A 19,296-nucleotide genomic window follows, 5' to 3' on the forward strand; every position below is an offset into this window, starting at 1 on the left:
CGTACCTAGTACTTGCACTGCGCTTTGTCAGCTGAAGCACCTGCCAGGTGAGGGAACAGGGCAGCCTCCAGGGCAGAACCACAGGCCCGCGGCCTCCTTACCCAGCCCCACCGCCCCGACACCGCCCCTCACCGCCCCCGGGGACCCGCCACCGCCCGTCACCCCGCAGCACCACGGCCCCGGGGTCCCACGCTCCCCCACGGCCCCCCACGGCCCCTCACAACCCCCACGGCCCCTCACGGCCCCTCACCCGGCTCCCCCGGCGGCCCCGCCCCGCCTCGACGCCGCGCACGTGCCCGCGCTGCCCAGCAGGGCGCACGCGCAGAGGGCGCGGCGGCGGCGGGACGGCCGCACGCATGCGCACGGCGGCCGCGCGCTCCCCCGGCCCCGCCGGAGGCGGCCTGACAGGCGCGGCGGCAGGGAGGGTGGCGGCGAGGGCGGCCCCGGTAAGGCAAGGCCCGGGCTTGCTTCCGCCGGCACCGGGAGCTGGCTGCGGAGCGCGGGGGTGGAATTCGGTGCCGGTCGGTGGGCCCTTGGTGGCGCCCTCCCGGTGAGCGGCCGGGCGGCACCGGGAGGGGGCCTGCCCCGAGCCCGGCCTCCGCGGGCGCCGCGCCGGGGCTCCCTCCCGGTGGCCGCTCCCGGTGCCGAGGCCGGGGGCGGGACGGGACGCGACGCGCTCTCCCCCCTCACTGTCTCCGTGGGTTCCGGTGCCGGCTGCGGCGCCGCCGGGAGCTGTCGGTGCCCGGGGGCGCTGGCGCTCTCCCCTCGGTGCTGCGTGGCCCGGGGCGGCTCGGGGGTGGCCCTCGGTTCCGGAGCCGGGGGCGTTCTCCGGCAGGCAGCCGGGGGCGGGGGGGTGTCTCCCGCCGGGGGCAGCGCCTGGGGAGGGGGCAGAGGCCGGTCGCGCCCACCCTGACTCCCCGTTGCCACCCGCCCTGCTGGCTGGTCCCAGTGAAAGCCGCAGTTCCCGTTCACATGAAGAGCTCCCTCAAGCCAGCACTTGGTCTTCTGCAGCTTCTTCCCTCGATGCTTTAAAATTCCCGTAGTGAAAGTAAAACTTCTGTCACAAGCTTGTTTGCTTGTTGGTCTTTACCTAGGAGCTGCTTTCTGAACACACGCGTGTGTACAGCGCATGCTGAAGCGACAGGTTCCAGTTGGGCTACCGGGACTGCCCAAGTGTTAGCCAGCGGAGCACCGGGCTTGGGGTGCTGCCTCGAAGTTGCCAAAATGTCCCTCGTCGCGGAGAGCGCGGGGCTGGCACAGCCTCCGGTGCTGTCCGAGGGCAGCAGGAGGGATGGCACCTTGCGGGTGCTGCATCGCTGTGGCAAGAAGGGGAGTGGGGGGGTTTGGATTGAGCTGTCTTATCTTAAAACCTTGCATTTTCATGCCTAGTTCCCACAGGAAGCTAGAGCATGTGGAAGCTGTTCTGGTGTACAGGAAACCACAGGAGGATTGCTGGAGCATTCCGGAATACCCAGGGCACAGAAATTACATGGATCACATCTAGGGCTCTGTATTACCAGGAAAGGGAATTCCCTATTGTTAGAATTTCCTTCTTTGTGCAATCACTAGCAGTTAGACCATGTTGCAAAAGACCTCTCTAAGATAGTTACTCTGCAGGAATAGCATTGATAATCTAAGGACTCCAGCAACATTTTATGTTGGCTCTTTGTTGCTTCCAAGCCATACATGATGCTTACGTCCTTTTTAATTTGCAAAATGGCTGTGGGTAGTATTGCGCAACAATTAGCTATTGGGAATCTTTGTACGGAATGTCTTTTCTGTCATTAATATTTGAAAGTTTGCAGGTATTCCTGTGGCTAGAGATTAAATGCAAAGGAAAGCATGCAAAGGAAAGCAGCTTTCTGCTTCTCTTTTTTTTTTTTTTTTTTCCTGTTAATAATTAAATGTTGCCAAGTAAATGTTTCTAGCAGGCTGTCTGTAGACCTGTCACGTATTTAGGCACCTCTGCTCTTCCCAGCTCTGTCCTTTTATTGTGACCTTTGTTTTCTCCCCTTCGTTGTCTTTGTTGCTTGGTTCTGTTAATTTGAAATCATTTGGACTATAAAGAAAACTGGGGGGGGGAAGCTATTCTTGCACTAAAATTACCCTGTCCTTATATTTAAGGCAGGCAAGCAGGCAAAGCAGACCAGTCCACACTGCACATGTCTCTTGCCATCTCCAACACCAAGGTTATTGCAATCTGATACTACTTACCCTGGCATTTGTTTGGATCGCAAGTACCTTTACTTTGGTGCCAAAGCCGGATAGTGTTAGTGACAAGCAAATTATTGGCAACAGACTCTGAATTTAGGCCTTGCCATTATTCTTCTGCCTCTTTAGAGTACACTCTGCCTTGCCTGTTAGGTTGGAGAGGCCATCAAAACTGCTTGTGTTAGGCTGTATTGGGTGCATGCTCCAAAGCGGATAGATTTATGTTAACACTCAAAATAGATAAACTGTTAATGGTCTGAAAGAAAAATAGCTATTTATAGTCCATCTATACATAGCTTTGAATTGTGACTGACAACTAAAGAACTAAAATATCTTTCAAATGTTTGTTTGGGGATACCTTTATTGTCAGGTTTAATTGCAATATTCTGACATGTTTGCATAGGGTGTTTTGGGCGTGTGGGGTGTGACGTCCGGTGGGGTTTGTCTGGAGTAATGCTGGTCTTCAGGCATTTACTTCTTCTGTATTTGACCAAGCAGTCATGCAACCTTTCTGATATAAAAATAGGCAGACCTAATTGCACCATATTAATGATTGACTTGCTTGGAGTCCATGTGCATTGGTGGGAGTATGTGCTGGAGATGTTCAGCTGTGGAATCAACTGCTTTAAATTCTTGGAGATTAGTGTGTGAAAGCGCTCATATCTGTGCTGTGCACACTCTTAGGCTGTACCATATCTTGTTTGTTCTCCTCTTAAGCTTCTAAAGTTAGAGGACAATTACCTGAGTTTTCAGACATGTTGCAAAAGACCATGTAGTGATGATTCCCACCGTCTCAGGAAAGAGACTCAGAAGAAATCTCATAGACTGCCAAAGTCTTTATTAATGAGCATACTTAATTGTGCTTGGGCTTGTATGCAGCTACATGATGTTAGCAAATAGGTGTAACTTTGGTGTAGGTACACCAACACTGGATTATTTTGTTACATTTTTCAAGGGAAAACAAGGGAGAAATAACTGGTACACAAAGCTGTAATGACTGTATTTTGCAGAAAACTAGAACTAGGTTATTTCAAAATTTGCTAGGCTGACTATCATACATTTGAAAAGAAAAATAATGTTCAGCAGTTAATTCAAACTTTTCTACCTAATAGGACAAGGGCCTGGTATATCAACCCTCAGCAAATTAGCTGACCTAAACCCATACTCCAGTACAAATCTTCAGAATGTTTTTTTTTTTCAGAACTGGGGATCTAAATACTGTAAGCTGCAGAGCTGGCATTGTAAAATCCCCTACCTGTGCAGCACATACCTCTATTAGTCCTAGGAAGAGAAATGCTCTCCAGAGATTGCTGTTGAATGCAGAATTTTGTCCTTCCTGTAGAGAAAAGGGGGGGTGGGGGGGTGGGGGGGTGGCGCAGAACACAATAGTTGAAGTGACAATGAGAATGTTAGCTAAAAGTTTTTATAATAAAGGTGCCACAAGTAAAAATCCTGCTTGTGATTTTAGATACTTGGGTTGTTTATGCTGTAAGCACTTCAATGACGTGGTTAATTAGCTGCTCCTCTCTGTTGTGAGGGTATTTGTCTCCTTGTTCTCTACGATGCAGTTGCAAGTCTGAAGGTTGGAAGCCATGCAGAAGTGCAGGCAGATACCTGGAGGTCAATGGTGCATCTGATGCATGTGGATGTTGCCCAATGCATTGTTTAAAAAACAGCCTGATTTTTACTTTTTTTTTTTTTTTCCCCACCACCACCAGGCCTAGCAGAAGGGAGTAAGTCATAAGAAGATCCGTACAAGGGTGAGTTCTAAGGTAAGCATTAATAAAAACACTTCAGTCTGGGGACTGGAGGAGTGTTGGGGTTGTTTTGTTTGGGGGTTTTTTTGGTAATAATTTCACTGTATGCAGAAAATGTTTGTTTTATAACCTGGTTCCATGTGAAGGCAAAATTCCTGCTTTATATTTCAATATGCCAGTAAGCCCTGTCCTCTAATTCAGACACTTTGAATCCATTGGCCAGTGCAGTGATGCTTCAAGGAGGCCAGTAGGCATGTCAGGGATGTTAAGTCCCTTTAGGTTTACTCAGAACAAGCACATGGTAAAAAATACCATCAGCAGCAAAGCCTCTTAGACATCCAGTGCTCTGGCCCCTTCACTGTCTCAATGGCCTTCAAATGGGTCTAGTCTTCCCAAAGTTTTTCCGCTCTGGTAAGACTACCAGTATACACTAATAGTAAGATTATAAGCTTGGCATCTGATCCTGTTGTTATAAATGCCCTTTGATTTTAAAAATCATAATCAAAATAATGCAGGTCTAGTTTTGAATTCTACATTGATTAGTTTTTCTTTTGGAAACACTGTTTCTGTACCTTTGCTGCTGCAGAGGAGGTGTTTGTTGCTACTCTTTGACTTTTAATAGAGCATAACTTTGGAAAGACTACAGAAGTAAGCATCAAAATGAAGTAATATATTTTTCAAGTTCCATGAAACGCAACTGTTGGTGTTCTGCCTGAGATTAGGTCCTCCTTTACTTGTAAAGTATATCTGGAACTGGCTTGATGATGATGATGTCTGAACTCTCTCTTGTGTGAGGGATAATCTACCCTTTGTTTCAGGAAGGGGGTAGTCCATTATCAGGGATAACAGATTATTGAAGCTTTTCTTCTGAGCAATCTTGGATGAAAGGGAGAAGGCCTGTAGGGCTTTGCAGAGCTAGAAGAAAATAAATTGTATGTCAAATGACAGCTTTAACTTTATAAATTTTATATGCTTATCTTACTGTAAATTGGCTTTCTTTTTCTAAGAGAAAACTTCTACATCCTTAGAATTTAGTGCAGCGAATAATGAAATAGCCTGAAACGATAAAACTTTCCTACTCCATTTTTAGCTGTCAGATGAAATTATGGGAGCACAAAATTTACCACGGAATCAAACCAGATCTAGTGACAACCACTGGTGGCATAGAGTGTACCTCCTCATTTGCTCCCTGCAGAAGCAAGGAATGCATGCAGCCAGTTTACATAGGCTCACTACGAGAGTAAGAGCTTGTGTGCTTGATTAGACCAGGGCTACCGGTTCATCTGCCCATTTCCTAATTTAGGTATCCCTTAAGCTCTCCAGCACTACCAGATTAAGGCTTTGTATATTCATATATTGCACTGAGAGGTCTTAATATAAACATATCCAGTCAGTTAATTTAACAGAAGAATTACATTGGCATAACTATCCATATTGATACTTGTACTGCTTTGATTAAATTGTCTTTTCGTTTTGTTTTAAAGATGATGTGGGGAATTGAGGCACTGGCCTGTTTTTTTAGCAGACTTTAAATGGCATAGTTCATATTTTGAACCCTTTGCAAGAGAGAATATACAGGGTTCATCCATGTGGACATATTTTTGGTAAATGTGAATATTGTGAAGAAACTGAATTTTAGCAGTAATTTAAAAATTTGCATATCTCTTTGACCATAAATTGTATATATATGTACAATATATGGTATGTATATGTACAATGCAATGTGTTTTGTTTTTGTATGTATTTATATTTAAATGGAAAGTATATTTGTATTAACAAGATACAGGCTTAGACTGTGTTGAGCTAGTGCTGCTTATACATCACTTGAACAGCAAAGCCTTCTCTGTAGCCTGCAGACAGGGCTTCTGATTCTACTTGGCCCAGCCTAGCAGATGTTTTGTTAAATCCCACACAGAAAAGGCCTCTATTTTATGGAACAGAAGGATAAAACCAAAAAGAAAACCAGGTAGAGTATAGATGATGACTTGGAGAGTGCTGAGGTTGTCTGTAGGAAAGTATGTGGGGCTTTGTGAAAAGGTGTGTTAATCTCCATAGAGCAGCTTTCGTTCCCTGAGTGCAATCCTAACGCTGGCAGTCTGAGGCCAGGGCACCCCTGTCAGCTGGGAGCACTGGTCTGTTGTAGTCAGACTGCATTCGTTTTGCAACCTGCACCCACTGCAGTTTGGGTTGCTGAGTGTTCAAATAGCATAGCAGTTGTGGAGGTGCACTGGTGTGTAAAGACTGGCCCCGAGTAGAAACCAAACACTTCATGGAGAAAACTCCTTGACATGCTGTTGTGGTACTTGGTCACAAAACCTGTTGAAAAGGTATAATCATGTACTGTTGAAACTGGTCAGACAGTGGAAGGAACAGGCTGAGGAGCTATGTGCTCTTTAACCTCTGAACGGTTTTCTCATACTAATAAACCCATAAACATTGCTGTTGTCTGTGAAATGCGTCTTGGCAAATGTGTCCCTTAGACACCGGAAAAGGTCACACCTAAGATTGTGTCTTCTACTTGCAAAAATCCATCTGTGTTTCCATTCGTGCTGTCAGCTGCTGTTCTGGACCTAGAGAAATTAATATGTGAAAAATAAAAGGTGGTTACATGTGCTTCTGTAGAGAAAGTTTAGCTAGGAGGAGAAGAAATAAATCTGTGTTCAACATATGCAGACATTATGTCTAAGAGAACATTTCAAAACACAGATGTTTAAAGGTATTTTTCTGCCAGTGAATGTTTGTAGTGGAGGTCTAGAGGTGACAGACATCAAAACGACAGAGAGCATTCAATGCAGGAGAACAGGAAAATTGATTGTTTTATTGCATATAGACTTATTACCATGTTGGAGATTTTCACTGACAGTTACATTGCATCATTGGTTGTACGTAGTAGACTGTAGTTCCAAACAGAGAAAGATATAAACTGAGGTGTTCGGGGAAAGGAAAAAAATAGGAAGACTGAAGATTGCATGTTCAGTGTAAAATTTTTGTCAGAGCCAGAGTTTGCTGTTGAAGGGAGACCTGTTTATAGTTACTTCAGTTTTTAAAACAAAGGGAAGAATAATTGGCAGAATGTGAGGCTTTTATTCCAAATTGTAAAAATGAAAAAAAATATGAGACGGAAAGCACAGTCTATATAGTAAGAAAATTGTATTGATTTTTCTGCACTACTTTGACAGATGATGGGTTTTTTTAATGGATCATTTTTAATACATCACATATAATAGTTTTGCTGCTTAAATGCAGTTCTCTTTCGGTTTGCAGGGAGGGGGGAAGATGGGAATTCTTCCTTTAATTTTACTAGTTGTTCCTTGGGTTTTTTATGAGGTAGACAGGACAGAAAGCTCCTGATCTTGATGATAACGTTTACCATCCAGTATCCTCTTACAATGCTCTGTTCTTTAGCCTTTTTGACCCTTTGTGGAACATTACTCATTTCTCTTTCATTTTTTTCAACAAAAGTGTTTGGGTTTTTTTCCAGGCTTGTACCTTGTTTGTTTTTTGTGACTTTTTGTACCTCCATGGTATCTTAATGATCACTGCAGCTCACAGTATCAATGGTGATTGAGCATTACAGGTGCTTGTGTCATCCCTGGGCAGGGGTTGAGAAGGAGGGGGGGCTGCTTTCTGTTGAAGTGCTTGCAGATTTAAGGCATACACATTCTCCTAAATATAAGGTACTGTCATTTATCTGGCCAGCAGTGAAGAGCTCATTGTGTGTCTGACCTTTTGACTATGATAAAGAACACAATAGATTAATCACAGATAAATTTAAAGACACTGTTTAAGAAGGCAATAGTACTTTCCTAAGCATGAAAGCATGGGATTCTAGGACAAACTTTCTGTGTCTGTGCTTCATTTCCAGAGGTAACATGCCAAGAGAAATCATCTAGATGCCCAAAATTGTTTGCCCTGTAGTGTACTCTTATGTCAGGTCTTTATCAGGTAATCAGAAAAGTAAGAGGTTCCTAGACTTTGCCCCAAAAGAATATAAAAAAAACCCCAAAAAAACCAGCAGGGAGCAGCTAACTAATCCCCTATTGTTATTGGTAAACTAGTATTAGAACATTATCCATAATTGCATTCCTGGAGCCCAGCTTGTGCTGTACACTATGCCTGGGGCAAATCATAGAGAGATCGAACTGCATTTAACCTCGTTAAAGCAATCCATCGAACTCTGTATTCTTCCAAAAAGGATCATCATTCCAGAATGCATCAACATGGTCCAAATTGCTCTTCTAGCAAGATGAGCTGGTTGTGTTCAGCTTGTTCTAGTGCTAAATGGCGTGCTTAATTTTGGCTCCGATGCGTACATCTTCTTCAATGATGTGTGGCATAGGAAGTGATTGAAGCTGTAAATATGACCGAACATGCTTCTGATCAGGATATGTTTGTGTAAAGGAGGGATGGCACTATGGTGTCCAGTCTTGTTTCCAGATCCATGTAGCAGAGATGTCAAGGTATACCGCTGCAAGTCTGAGCTTGGGGAAAACCGCAGGACACACTGAAGTACTGGGGGAGAAAAGAGAAACTGCTAATTGTCTTTTATTCTGCAGTTATTACTGTCTTGCTGTGTTGCTTTGTTCTTCTGTCAGATTCTTTGGTGTATGAAGCAAACATCTCAGATGTGATTGAGTATTCCTCAGTGGTGGGAAATCACCTACTTGGAGGTTTGAGTTTAATTTTCGTTTCGTGGGATGAGGACTAATAGCTAGCAGTCTTGAGGAAGCAGTTCTCGTTATGTGTTTACATGCCTTCTGCACAGATTAGTTTAATGAGGTTATGAAAGAGAGCAGATCTGAGTCTTTTTCCTGGCTACATCACTACTCAACAGTGTAAACAGCAAATGGCATGCTGCAGGTCTGGGAGTTCAGATTAGTCTTGATTTGTAGAGCAGCAAAAGAAAATACTTGCTTTCTGTCAGCAGGTTATAAAAATGCATGCCAGAATTTTGATTGTTGGTATCTAACTGTATCTGTACAGTACATAGCAAATAGCTGAATCAAAGCTGTTGTAACTGTTCATGGTTAAGATGAAAAAGTGTTATTTTCAAAGTTTGAGGTTCTTGTTACAGCTACACTAGATTTGAATTAAGTATCTTAATAAGCTATTAATCTGTGGCAAGAATACCTAACTGGAATAGGGGACAAGGTTTTCTGGATTAATTATAATTTGGTTTTTAAGGAAACTTTCTTGTGTTTATTAAAAGCAATATCAAATCACATAATCTCAGGTTTTAACTAAAGTTTGAATTTATTTTTAAAAAGTTTAGAATGTAAATATTTCGCTGCTGTGAAGTAGTGCATGTACTCTGGATTTGAAAGAAAAAATGGTCCTCTGGGTTAGTTGCACTTCAGATATTACAGTTTGCTAATTCCTGCATTTTGGAAAGCAAAAAAAAACCACTGAAGTTGTGCCTAGCCATGTTAACTTTAGTAAAATTTTAGCCTTATATTCCCCATAATGAAGTTAAGTCATAATTCAGATCTTCTCTTTTCCTGCTGATGTACTTTTAGATGCTTTAACAGAATTTTTCTTCAGAGGCAGTATGGGAATTTGACTGTCACGCTTTGCTTCACTGCTGTGTATTTTATACAAATTCAGTGCAGTCTTCAGCTGTCTTCTGAAAGTAGCCCAAATGATGGTGGGAAGAACTAAGGGAAGGGAATGGAAAATGTGGCTAGACTAGCAAGCTAAATATTTCCTAAAAATTCAGTCAGTGACTTGGAATTATGCCAGTTCCAGTTACCATGGTTATTGCTTGGGTTTGAATTGTAATGATTACTTGCTTGCTTCATAGTTTAAATTTAACCTTGAAAAATCTTCTGCCTGTTCTGCAGCCATTTTTGGCATAGCTTCAGTATGTATATTTCTAGTTCTCACTTCTGTGCTTTTGGGTTTTTTTCACATTGCATTTAACTAAAGAGCTTTATTATAGACTAATAGATCTAGCAATCTCCAAATTGTGTGGCAGTTAGTAAGAAAAAGCTTTTTCTCCTGATTCTGTTTTGTGTTAACTCCTGTTTTGTAAAAGTCAGTCTGATTAGAAAGGGTGACTGCTTCCCCTTAAGTAAAGGTATACATAACTTTCATGTTTTGTGCTGGTTATGAGTAATGTAACATTTTTGCTAATTTTTACAATCCCCTTATAGTTCTGTTTTAACAGATATTTGAAAGCATTTCAGTTCTGTGCTGTTCAGGTGCTGATCCGTCCTGTTGTCCCCATGTACAGTTAGAGGATACTTACCACAGCATGATGCTAACTTCTCTAAAGTTGCTGTAACAAGAGGGAAAGAGTTTTGTTGCAGGGGGGTGGGAGTGTGTGAATGGGTCTCTCTGCCTGCCTTTAACCATATCTTTATACGAACTTTTCATTCTGAATTTTTTTTTTCTTTTCTGCCAGCGTCTTATCCTTTCCTTCTATGTGAAAGCTAAGTAGTTTAGGTAAAGATAGGACTTTTTGACACAGACACACACTCTTACACAGCCATCCTCCTCTGGTTTTACTCCTTAACTGACAACCCAGCCTTCCGTCCCTCCAAATACAAGCCTGCACTGCCAGCTTTTGCTCCCTTGTGGTAGGAGAGATGGGTAGGAGACAGCCTGACTAGCTGCCCCTTTGTTACTGAATGCAAGGCAGCTTTTGCCTCTTCTTCCCACCATCTCAAAGTTAAACATTGCTCTTTACGTGGTTGCCAGGAGACAACTTGCCTGGAGGGAGGGACTGAGGAAGATGTGGAAAGAGTGGGAGGAGATGAAGGCTGGCTGGAATTTTCCTGAGATTTCTTGGGCTCTTCGCCTTTGGGCAAGTAAATACTCCTCATTTGAGGCCTGCTGGCTTGCAGTAGCTGTTGGCACGCCATCAGGAGATATGCACCGTTACGCTGAAGCACACTAATTCTGTTAGTTTTGCAAGCACAATTAGAGCTGGTCATGCTCTGGCAACCTTGACAATGCCCATTTGCTTTGCTGTCATTTTTTCTTGCAGTATCTAGAGCTTTGAAAAGCTTAAACAGCCAGACCTACTTGCAGACCTATCCCAGCCAAAGTATTTAGAAGACTGTAAGCTCAAATCAAAAATTCTGGCCGTCTGACTTCCATCCTCTAGCTATGGACTCCAGTGTGCTTCCCTGAGGAGCAGCACCTACTTGCCAAATCCATTAGTTTCTGGAATGGGCAGTAACTTCTAGAGGGAAAAATGACTATTTGATACAACCTCTAAATATGCCTGTGTCTCTAAATCATAGAAGATAAGACAGGAAAGAGTATGGAGGAGGAAGCAGAAAGTTTACAGGAAAAAGGACAGCTGAGTATCTCGGAAGTTGTCTCGTATGATAGACATTTTACTTAACCCTCCCTAATATAAATATGAGCAGCTCCCAGGGGATGGTGGCAGAAGAGAGAAGCTGTTGTGTAGTGCAAACTCAAGCAACCACAGGATAGTAATAGTTTCTGTACTGAATTGAACCTGAACAGAATAGTTTTTCTCCATGCTTTGGTCACTGCTAAATAGGATTAAGGTTTCTCTTCTCCACAAGGATTTTATTCTAGGATTTGAATTAAAGATAATGAATTTCCCTATGGTTTCCAGGTGGAGAATAACATTAAAATGTTAACTTCACAGAGCTGATACTGACTCTGTGATGGACTGGTATCCTACCATTACTTTACTGTCTTTGCATATCCTGAAGACATGCTCGCAGCTCACACTGAGAGGCATTGTTTCCAAACATCGTAAGATACCTTGCTTTCAGAGCTGAAGTCAGGACAATGTGTCACCTCCTTTAATTACAGTCTGAGATTTAGTTTCAGATGTGGAAGATTGCAACAAAAAGAAATGGTGAGGATTTCTGTATTGCTCTTACATTGTACAAAGATGACTCAAAAAGAATCTTCTTAAAAGAAAAAAACCCCACACCAAAACTGAGGTAAGTGTTTGATAGAGAAGAACCATCCAAAAGCCTTTTCTGAAAATCTCCTGTGTGTTGGTACCAACCTTTTAAAAGAAGAGTTAAATTTTGGAGTTTTGGCATGTGATTCCAAAATACCCAGATTAATATTTAGTCAGAATGTAAAACTCCGAGTTAAATGTATGGCTGTCTAAACTAATGGTAACTGTATGTTTATGAACTTCTTTCTACTTGAAGCAAAATGTTTGCTTTACTTTCCTGTAGTGCAGTAGGGAGGATGACTTGTCTGTCTTGATGTGTATTGACTTAGGAGTTTCAAATCATTTTAATACACCTGCTGTACAAAAGACCATGCTGATAAATGTCAAGTTGTGTGCATTCTCCAGTCTGTTGACACAGAAATGACTTAAGGGTTCTTTGGAAGTGTTTCAGTAACTGGTTTTGTTGATTTAACCTTGCTACATAATATTTTTAATTGTACAAAACAGTTTTATAGGCCTGTTGCATTTTATAGGGATTATCTGCCTTTGCAGAATGTGCAGCATCAAGGGCCACGTGCTTCCTAGCTTTAATCAGTCTGGCAGAGATGTTCCAGCACTAGGCAAACCTGTTGCCTGCTGTTACAAGTGTATTTTATTCTATCTCCCCTTCTAGTATTGCACTGGCTTGATTAAAGCTGATTCAGGTGTGGCCATTACTGGCTGCAGTCATGCTGTCTGCTGGGACACAGGTGTACTTTAAAGCTAGAATCAACTGGTAGGTCATGTAAACTTGTGGTTTGAGGAACTAGAGGCAGAACCTGATCTTTCAGCTCTGGGTGCTGTTGCAGTGGTGTGTGTCTTCAGCATCTCCCACTGTTGGTGAGAGCAGGCCCTCTGGAGGGGGAATTGGTCATAGAAGTCGTGCACAGCTGGGACCAGAGGTCCAGTGTGGTACTCAAGAGAATTAAGGATCAGTTTCATGAAGCTCTTTCAAGCTGACTTGAGACCATACTGCAGTCAGAAGGGCTGGTTCTGTCCTGCACTCGTCTTTATTCTGGCAGCAATGATGGTCTGGCTGACCATACAGCTGCACCATCTTGTTTATCCTGTAGAAAAGAAAACTTGTACCAGATTAACAAGCTAATCTCGGTGACTGCGTGGCCACGTGAGTGCTAGTATCAGCATGAAGAAATGACTAAGAACACATGGCTGTGGCTAGCAGGAGGTCAGCATCTCTTGTCACTGGCCACGCACTCTTAGAACAGTGTAAGCTGCTCATCAGGCTGCATCTGTGTCGTGTAAGTAACAGTTACTTCCCCAGAGAACTGGGAAGAGAGATTGCAAATTGAACAGACTTTACAATGGCAGTTTTTGAAGTGGGAGTCTTCTGCTCTGTAAGTGAGAAGTTAACATAAAGGTCCGTGCCTCAGCTTGGACCTTCAGCTGGGGAAATTAACTTCCTGTGGAGGTGTCAACCTCTTGGCTGGCCATTGATAAATTACTTCAGTATGAGTTGTTGACAGAATGGAAGTAAAGTTTGGCTTAAAAATAAAAAGGCATGTATCTTTAACTTTTTGCTTTAGAAAACAGTTTTGGCATTTCAGGAACAAGTTGAATGTATGTGTGTGTTCCTAAAGAAAATGGATAATTACCTGTTACTCAAACCTATGTGTTTTTTCCTTTTGCAGAAAAAGCTGCAAGTCATTTAATGACTAAGTAAGGTCTCCATTCTCATGATTTATCTGATATGCTTCTCCTGGAGCCATGGATGAATACAACCGCTTTGTGGATTGGGACAAAATGGATGTTACTGTCCAGAGCCAGGATGCAAAGGAGCTAACCTGCACGGAGTTCCAGGAGCTCAAGCAGCTGGCCCGCCAGGGCTACTGGGCCAAGAACCACTCTCTGAGGGCCAAAGTGTACCACAAACTAATCAGCAATATCCCATGCCGCACAGTGACCCCAGATGCAAATGTGTACCGGGACATTGTTGTGAAGATCATTGGAAAACGTAACAGTAGCTCCCTTCCACTGCCAGAGTTTGTGGATAACAGCCTGGTCCCCACGTACTGTTTGAACGCAGAAGGCATTGGGGCAGTGAGGAAGATTATATTGTGCATTGCTAATCAGTTCCCGGACATATCGTTTTGCCCAGCACTGCCTTCTGTGATAGCTTTGCTCCTCCACTACAGCAAAGATGAGGCAGAGTGCTTCGAACAGGTTTGTCGCATCCTTGCTTGCAATGACCCATCTAAGCGGCTCATTGATCAGACGTTCTTAGCTTTTGAGTCATCCTGCATGACCTTTGGAGACCTGGTTAACAAGTACTGTCAGGCAGCACATAAGTTGATGGTGGCGGTGTCTGAGGATGTGTTGGAGGTATACTCCGACTGGCAGCGCTGGCTCTTCGGAGAACTGCCTATGGTGTACATTGCTCGGGTCTTTGATGTGTTTCTGGTGGAGGGCTACAAAGTTCTCTATCGTGTTGCACTGGCCCTTCTGAAATTTTTTCACAAAGTCAGAGCTGGGCAGCCCATGGAGTCTGACAGCATACAGCAAGACATTCGAGCTTTTGTGAGAGACATTGCCAAGTCAGTGTCTCCAGAGAGGCTTCTGGAAAAAGCCTTTGCTATCCGCCTTTTCTCACGGAAGGAGATCCAGCTTCTGCAGATGGCCAATGAGAAGGCTTTGCAGCAGAAGGGCATCACGGTCAAACAGAAAAGGTAGGGCTCTCGCTAGAGGTTGCCAGAGTGATCTCGTGAGTTTTTGCAGCATGGTGAGCTGTCAGGTAGTCCTGGTTGACTGGTGGGGAAGTTCTACTGGTACATGCTGGTATCTCTGCTGATTTTTTTTCCTCTCTAGAAAAAGTCAGCAGCCCCAAAATTAAGTGTTCCTGGGATTGTAAGGAGAAGTGTAACTGAAATGTTACAAAGCAGTTTCTCATGGCTTACTCAGTGATGAATTTACAATTACTTCTTACAGGTACATATTAATTGCAAGTACTGTATCTCAGAAGTGTCCTTCACAAGCTGTTTTTAAACCAAAAGGCATTTTAGAACAGCTGGAAGAAACACTGATAAATTACTTGGAAGAAAAATACCCAAACAAATATGAAAATTAATTCTTAACTGTGAGATCATTTGTATAAGAAGTCAATTTCATGCTGCCCCGTACTGTGAATTTAGCCGTATCTTTAGTGTAAGTAGGTGAACACTGTCCCAGTTGGGAACATTTTGCTTAACTGGGGAGTTATTTGAACAGAATGAGGAAGAATAAGTCTTATTTGCAGGTTACTTTTGAAATTAGTTTGACTGCAAGCCTCATGAAAGCCAAGAGTATAGTAACCATAGATAGGAGTTGGCCTATTATGTGAGAGGTTCATGTACTATTAGAAATATTTTTTTAAATAAATTTAAGTAATTATTTTGAAAGAACTGTGGAAGAGAAATGTGAGGATACTGATCCAAAAGGTGATTGCATAATCACAATTTCTTTTCAGAAATGAGAGGAGGAGAAACCAGCTGTGAAACTAGTAAATTAAATCCTGCTCTAATGTGATAATAAAAGACACAATAAAAAGCTTCGCTGAAAGACTGTATATGTAGAAATATATGTATGTATATAGAAAAGACAGCAATATATTCTAAACAAAATTAGCATCTTGCCAAGTGCAAATGTATGTGCAGGTAAATGCCGGGGTTGCAGATATGTCCTGTTTTCTCCTAAGGCCTTCTGTGACTGCAGAAAACTTCTCCCAGATGTTTTTCAAATCTTGTGTTGAACAGTTTTATCAGCTGTCCTCACCTCTGAAGGGAGGATGACTTCTAGAAGTCTACTGGGGTCAATAAGCGTGGTATTCTAGAGGGACAGTCTTTCATTTTCTCTAAATCTTCAAAAATCAAAAGGTACCAGCCACTGATGTGGTGGCATCTTATGGCCAATTGTTGCTGAGTTAGTTTCAGTAGTTGCAAACAGGTATCATTCCATGGTATTGAAATATATACCTAGCAGATTTCAGCCTATAAAATAATGTAAATGTTAGCAGAACCTCTTTTGTGTGCCTAAATACATGTAAAGTTGCCTCCAGTCTTTTCCAATGGTTTATTTTTAGATCACAGTTTGATTTACAATTAGTTTGTACTTTATTTCGATCATATCTTGGAAGAAGCTGCTCTGTACAGTCTTAAATATTTCAAGGCCTTTAGCCAGTGGAGTGTCACATCAGGTAGAGTTCAGACCATGGTATCTGGGACTTGCAACCAGAAGTATTAACTCTTCTGATGTGTGCCTTTTTCTTTCTGTACTGAACTTCAGGAGAGTTGTAATGCTCTTTCTCAGAAAGATTATATTCTTCAGCAACAGAATGACAGCTTTAAGTAAATAATAGGTTTTTAAAAAAAAAATTAACAAAAAAACCGAACAATACCAAGTAAAAACCCCAAGCAGCCACAGAAACCTCAGAAGCTCCTGGTGTGTTAAATGTGGTAGAGGTATTCTTGCTCAGAACAGTGATTTCTTCAAAGCAAAATACGGTGAATTCGTACCCAAATAATCCCAGTAGTTAGTGCCTCACCAGGCAGAGCTGCTAGTGAAAAAGTGCATACTGAAACTTCTCAGTATCCCCTGGCAAGGTACTGCATGAACTTGGTGCGGTTTGGATCCTAGTGTGGGCAGATGGAAGTGCTGGAGAGCTGAGCTTTTCTCCACTGCTCGATAGGATGTGGGCGAGTTCTCTGTCCAGATGTGTTTGGCCTGTGCAAAGAGATGATGAATTATTTTCCAATCGGATAACTACAAGTAGGTAGCAAAAAAAGTATTAAAAAAGGAAAGAAATGGGAAATATTTTAACCTTTTTTGTTTGTTTTTCTTGTGCTTGGTGATTTGAATCAAACCTTACTTTGTTTCTCTCCAGGCTCCTTTTATTCACTTTGTTGTGGATGTAGGAAATCACTGATCTCTTCTATCTTTTTTTGTCTTTCTCCTTATACGTTCTCCTTCTGTCAATTCCATACCCACTGCACCCCTCCTGTTTGCAGTGTTGCATCTCCCAAAAGGTAGGCTAAAACACTTGAATCTTTGCACTTTGCTCGTTTCTTCTGTCTTTGGCTTGTTATTTTTTCTGAAGCTGTCATTATTGCTAATGGTGGGGCAGGAGAAGAAGGGCAGCAATTACAGCATCCGATTGCTGTGTAACATCTCCTGAACACACTCTTGCAAAGTTAGTTCAAAGCACCTGCAAGGTTTTAAGATGAGGGATCACAGACCCAGCTGGTCAACATAGCACTTCCATACAGCGATACAAGCCTGTGTTTTCCAGAATGGAAAAAGAGTAATGTTAGTGGTGGGATAAAAGTCCGTTCTACACCAGAAGACGAAGTGTTATTTTGTTTTAAAAACCTCAAGTAACATGACAATACTGTTGGGTATCGTCCCACATCCAAACCTGGTATATGTTGTTGCAAGAGATGTGAGAGACATACTCAACTTTCTTTCTTCTTTGGAAGCTTTCTGTAGTTATTCAGAAAGATGTTGGACTGAACCCAATTTGGCATGCTCCTAAAAGTGACTTGTGTCTATTCATACTAGATTATATTTATTTTTAAGTAGGAAGGGCTTTTTTTAGAGGCAAGAAGACAAGACTCTTTTTCCTGTGTCGAGGAGGTCAGAGTTACTCAGCCATATAGCATTAATGGTTAATGAAGTCATTCATCAAGTCTTGGCCTGAAAAGCAAATCGTAAAGAACAAAACCGAGTGGATTGTGATACCTGATAAGCGGAGAACTTGGAAAGGAGAAAGACAGCCCTGTGAGTATTAAGTAACACAGATGTGTCTGTTTAATGCCTTTGAGAATCTTGGCCTTGTTGCAGGTGCCCTGAGTTAACTTTAGTAAGTGATGCGCACTAACATTTGTACTAATTTATAAAATCAAAATTGGAATTAATTTCCTTGTGTTTTCATGTCTGAAAGAACACCTTAAGAGACTTACCGAAGCATGTTTCATATCATATCCTGTGTGTTGAGGATTTTACCTCTAGTAAATTAGCAGGCTGTTAATTCCAGCCAGGCAAGTGTTCAGTGTCCATGTATTATTTTACTGTAGTTACAGTGTTCTGAAAGCAGTAGAAAGCTTTGGTTTCTGCTAGGAAGCATGTAGTTTGGGTTTGAGGAAACTTGGGTAAACGCAGGGTATCTGTTGACACTGATCTCAATGCAGGATTAGGTGTCAGCCTTATATACCACATACGGCTTATATTGCCATTTACAACTGAGAAACAATGTATCACTTCTACCATACATTTATGCCCTAACTGAAATTACAATGGATTTTAAACATAATGCAGACCCTGTAAGATTTGACCAAAACCAGAGCAGAGCAGGAAGATGTAATTCAGTGAGTCATACCTTGGAGTGTGGTATTTGCTGTCCTGGAAAACACGTACAGAGCGCATCTGCTCACGGCTGCTGCTGCATGTTCGTCAGCGTTGGCTTTACCTTCAGGAGCTTTGAGGTCTCTCAAGCGCATTGTGTCAATGATACAGCTGAAAAAACAACATTCCTATGAATATCGCGAATAAGCCGCTTTGTTAAACATTTAAATAGTGCTACTTTTCTAAATCTAATTTCCTTTGGGATAGTAACAATTGAACATGTCTTTCCAACATCAGCAATCAGTAGAAAGTCGTCATGTCAGTCCCAATAAGCCAGTATGAAGAACTGAGGAAAACGCTAATGCAGGGTGAAATCTTAATGGATTTGTTTGGTTCTAGTGGTAGATTTTAATGCAATGTCAGTCCAAATAAAGCATTCTCTCAAACTGCTGAATTTTTACCGGATAACCCTGAAAGACTGTGGTGAATGCTAAACTTAATTTTCATCAGCCAATATAAACCAAAACACTGAGGCTTTTTCTTAGCCAATTTATGTGCTGTGTGCAGTCATTTAATACTTTGAAAAGCAACCACCCAACTGAAGTAAATTATTTTCAGTGTCATTAGGGAAATACCGTCAAAGATGAGAAAATGCATACAGGTTAGATACTTGTAACTCTAGTTGCAATTTTCTGAAACACGCACACTGGCCAGCCAAAAGCTTGTATTTTTGTTGAGCAGCACAGTTTGGTGTGATGCAGGCCAGGCTGTGTATCCCCACTGGTCTCAACACAGCATCAGGTTTCAGTCTTAAGCACCTGCAGCTGTGATTTAGCACTGGGAAACAGCAGGTCATTTTATTTCAAATCCTTTGGTCAAGCTACGGTCTCGGTTTTACTAACTGAATGATGACATTAGATATGAAATGATTTGTCGTGATACTCAAGGGGCAGGAGTGGCGTGCTTGGAATATTTTTAAATGGCCGATACAATGGTAAATGCTTTGGAGTAAATCAGAAAGATCTGATTTTAAAGGTGATGTTCTGCCTACATGGAAAAGTTGTAGGA

General features: G+C 42.3%; 1 protein-coding gene across 6 annotated transcripts in view; it reads left to right on the forward strand.

The window, feature by feature from the left end:
* The first annotated feature begins 342 nt into the window (after nt 1–342).
* Nucleotides 343–19,296, forward strand: part of TBC1D24 (TBC1 domain family member 24) — a 30,324-nt gene continuing 11,370 nt past the window's right edge. The window contains exons 1-5 of one of the 6 annotated variants that reach the window (XM_056335750.1): nt 343–446; nt 3,930–3,983; nt 11,775–11,896; nt 13,548–14,582; nt 16,896–16,913. In XM_056335750.1, the coding sequence (XP_056191725.1) occupies nt 13,624–14,582; nt 16,896–16,913 (977 nt within the window). In that variant the 5' untranslated portion in view covers nt 343–446; nt 3,930–3,983; nt 11,775–11,896; nt 13,548–13,623. Of the gene's footprint in view, nt 447–3,591; nt 3,984–11,774; nt 11,897–13,547; nt 14,583–16,895; nt 16,914–19,296 lie in introns of those variants that run through there. The other 5 variants (XM_056335748.1, XM_056335751.1, XM_056335753.1 and 2 more) reach the window with 5 other exon arrangements.

This window comes from Falco biarmicus, chromosome 4 (genome assembly GCF_023638135.1).
Source record: "Falco biarmicus isolate bFalBia1 chromosome 4, bFalBia1.pri, whole genome shotgun sequence".
Taxonomy (NCBI): Eukaryota; Metazoa; Chordata; class Aves; order Falconiformes; family Falconidae; genus Falco; species Falco biarmicus.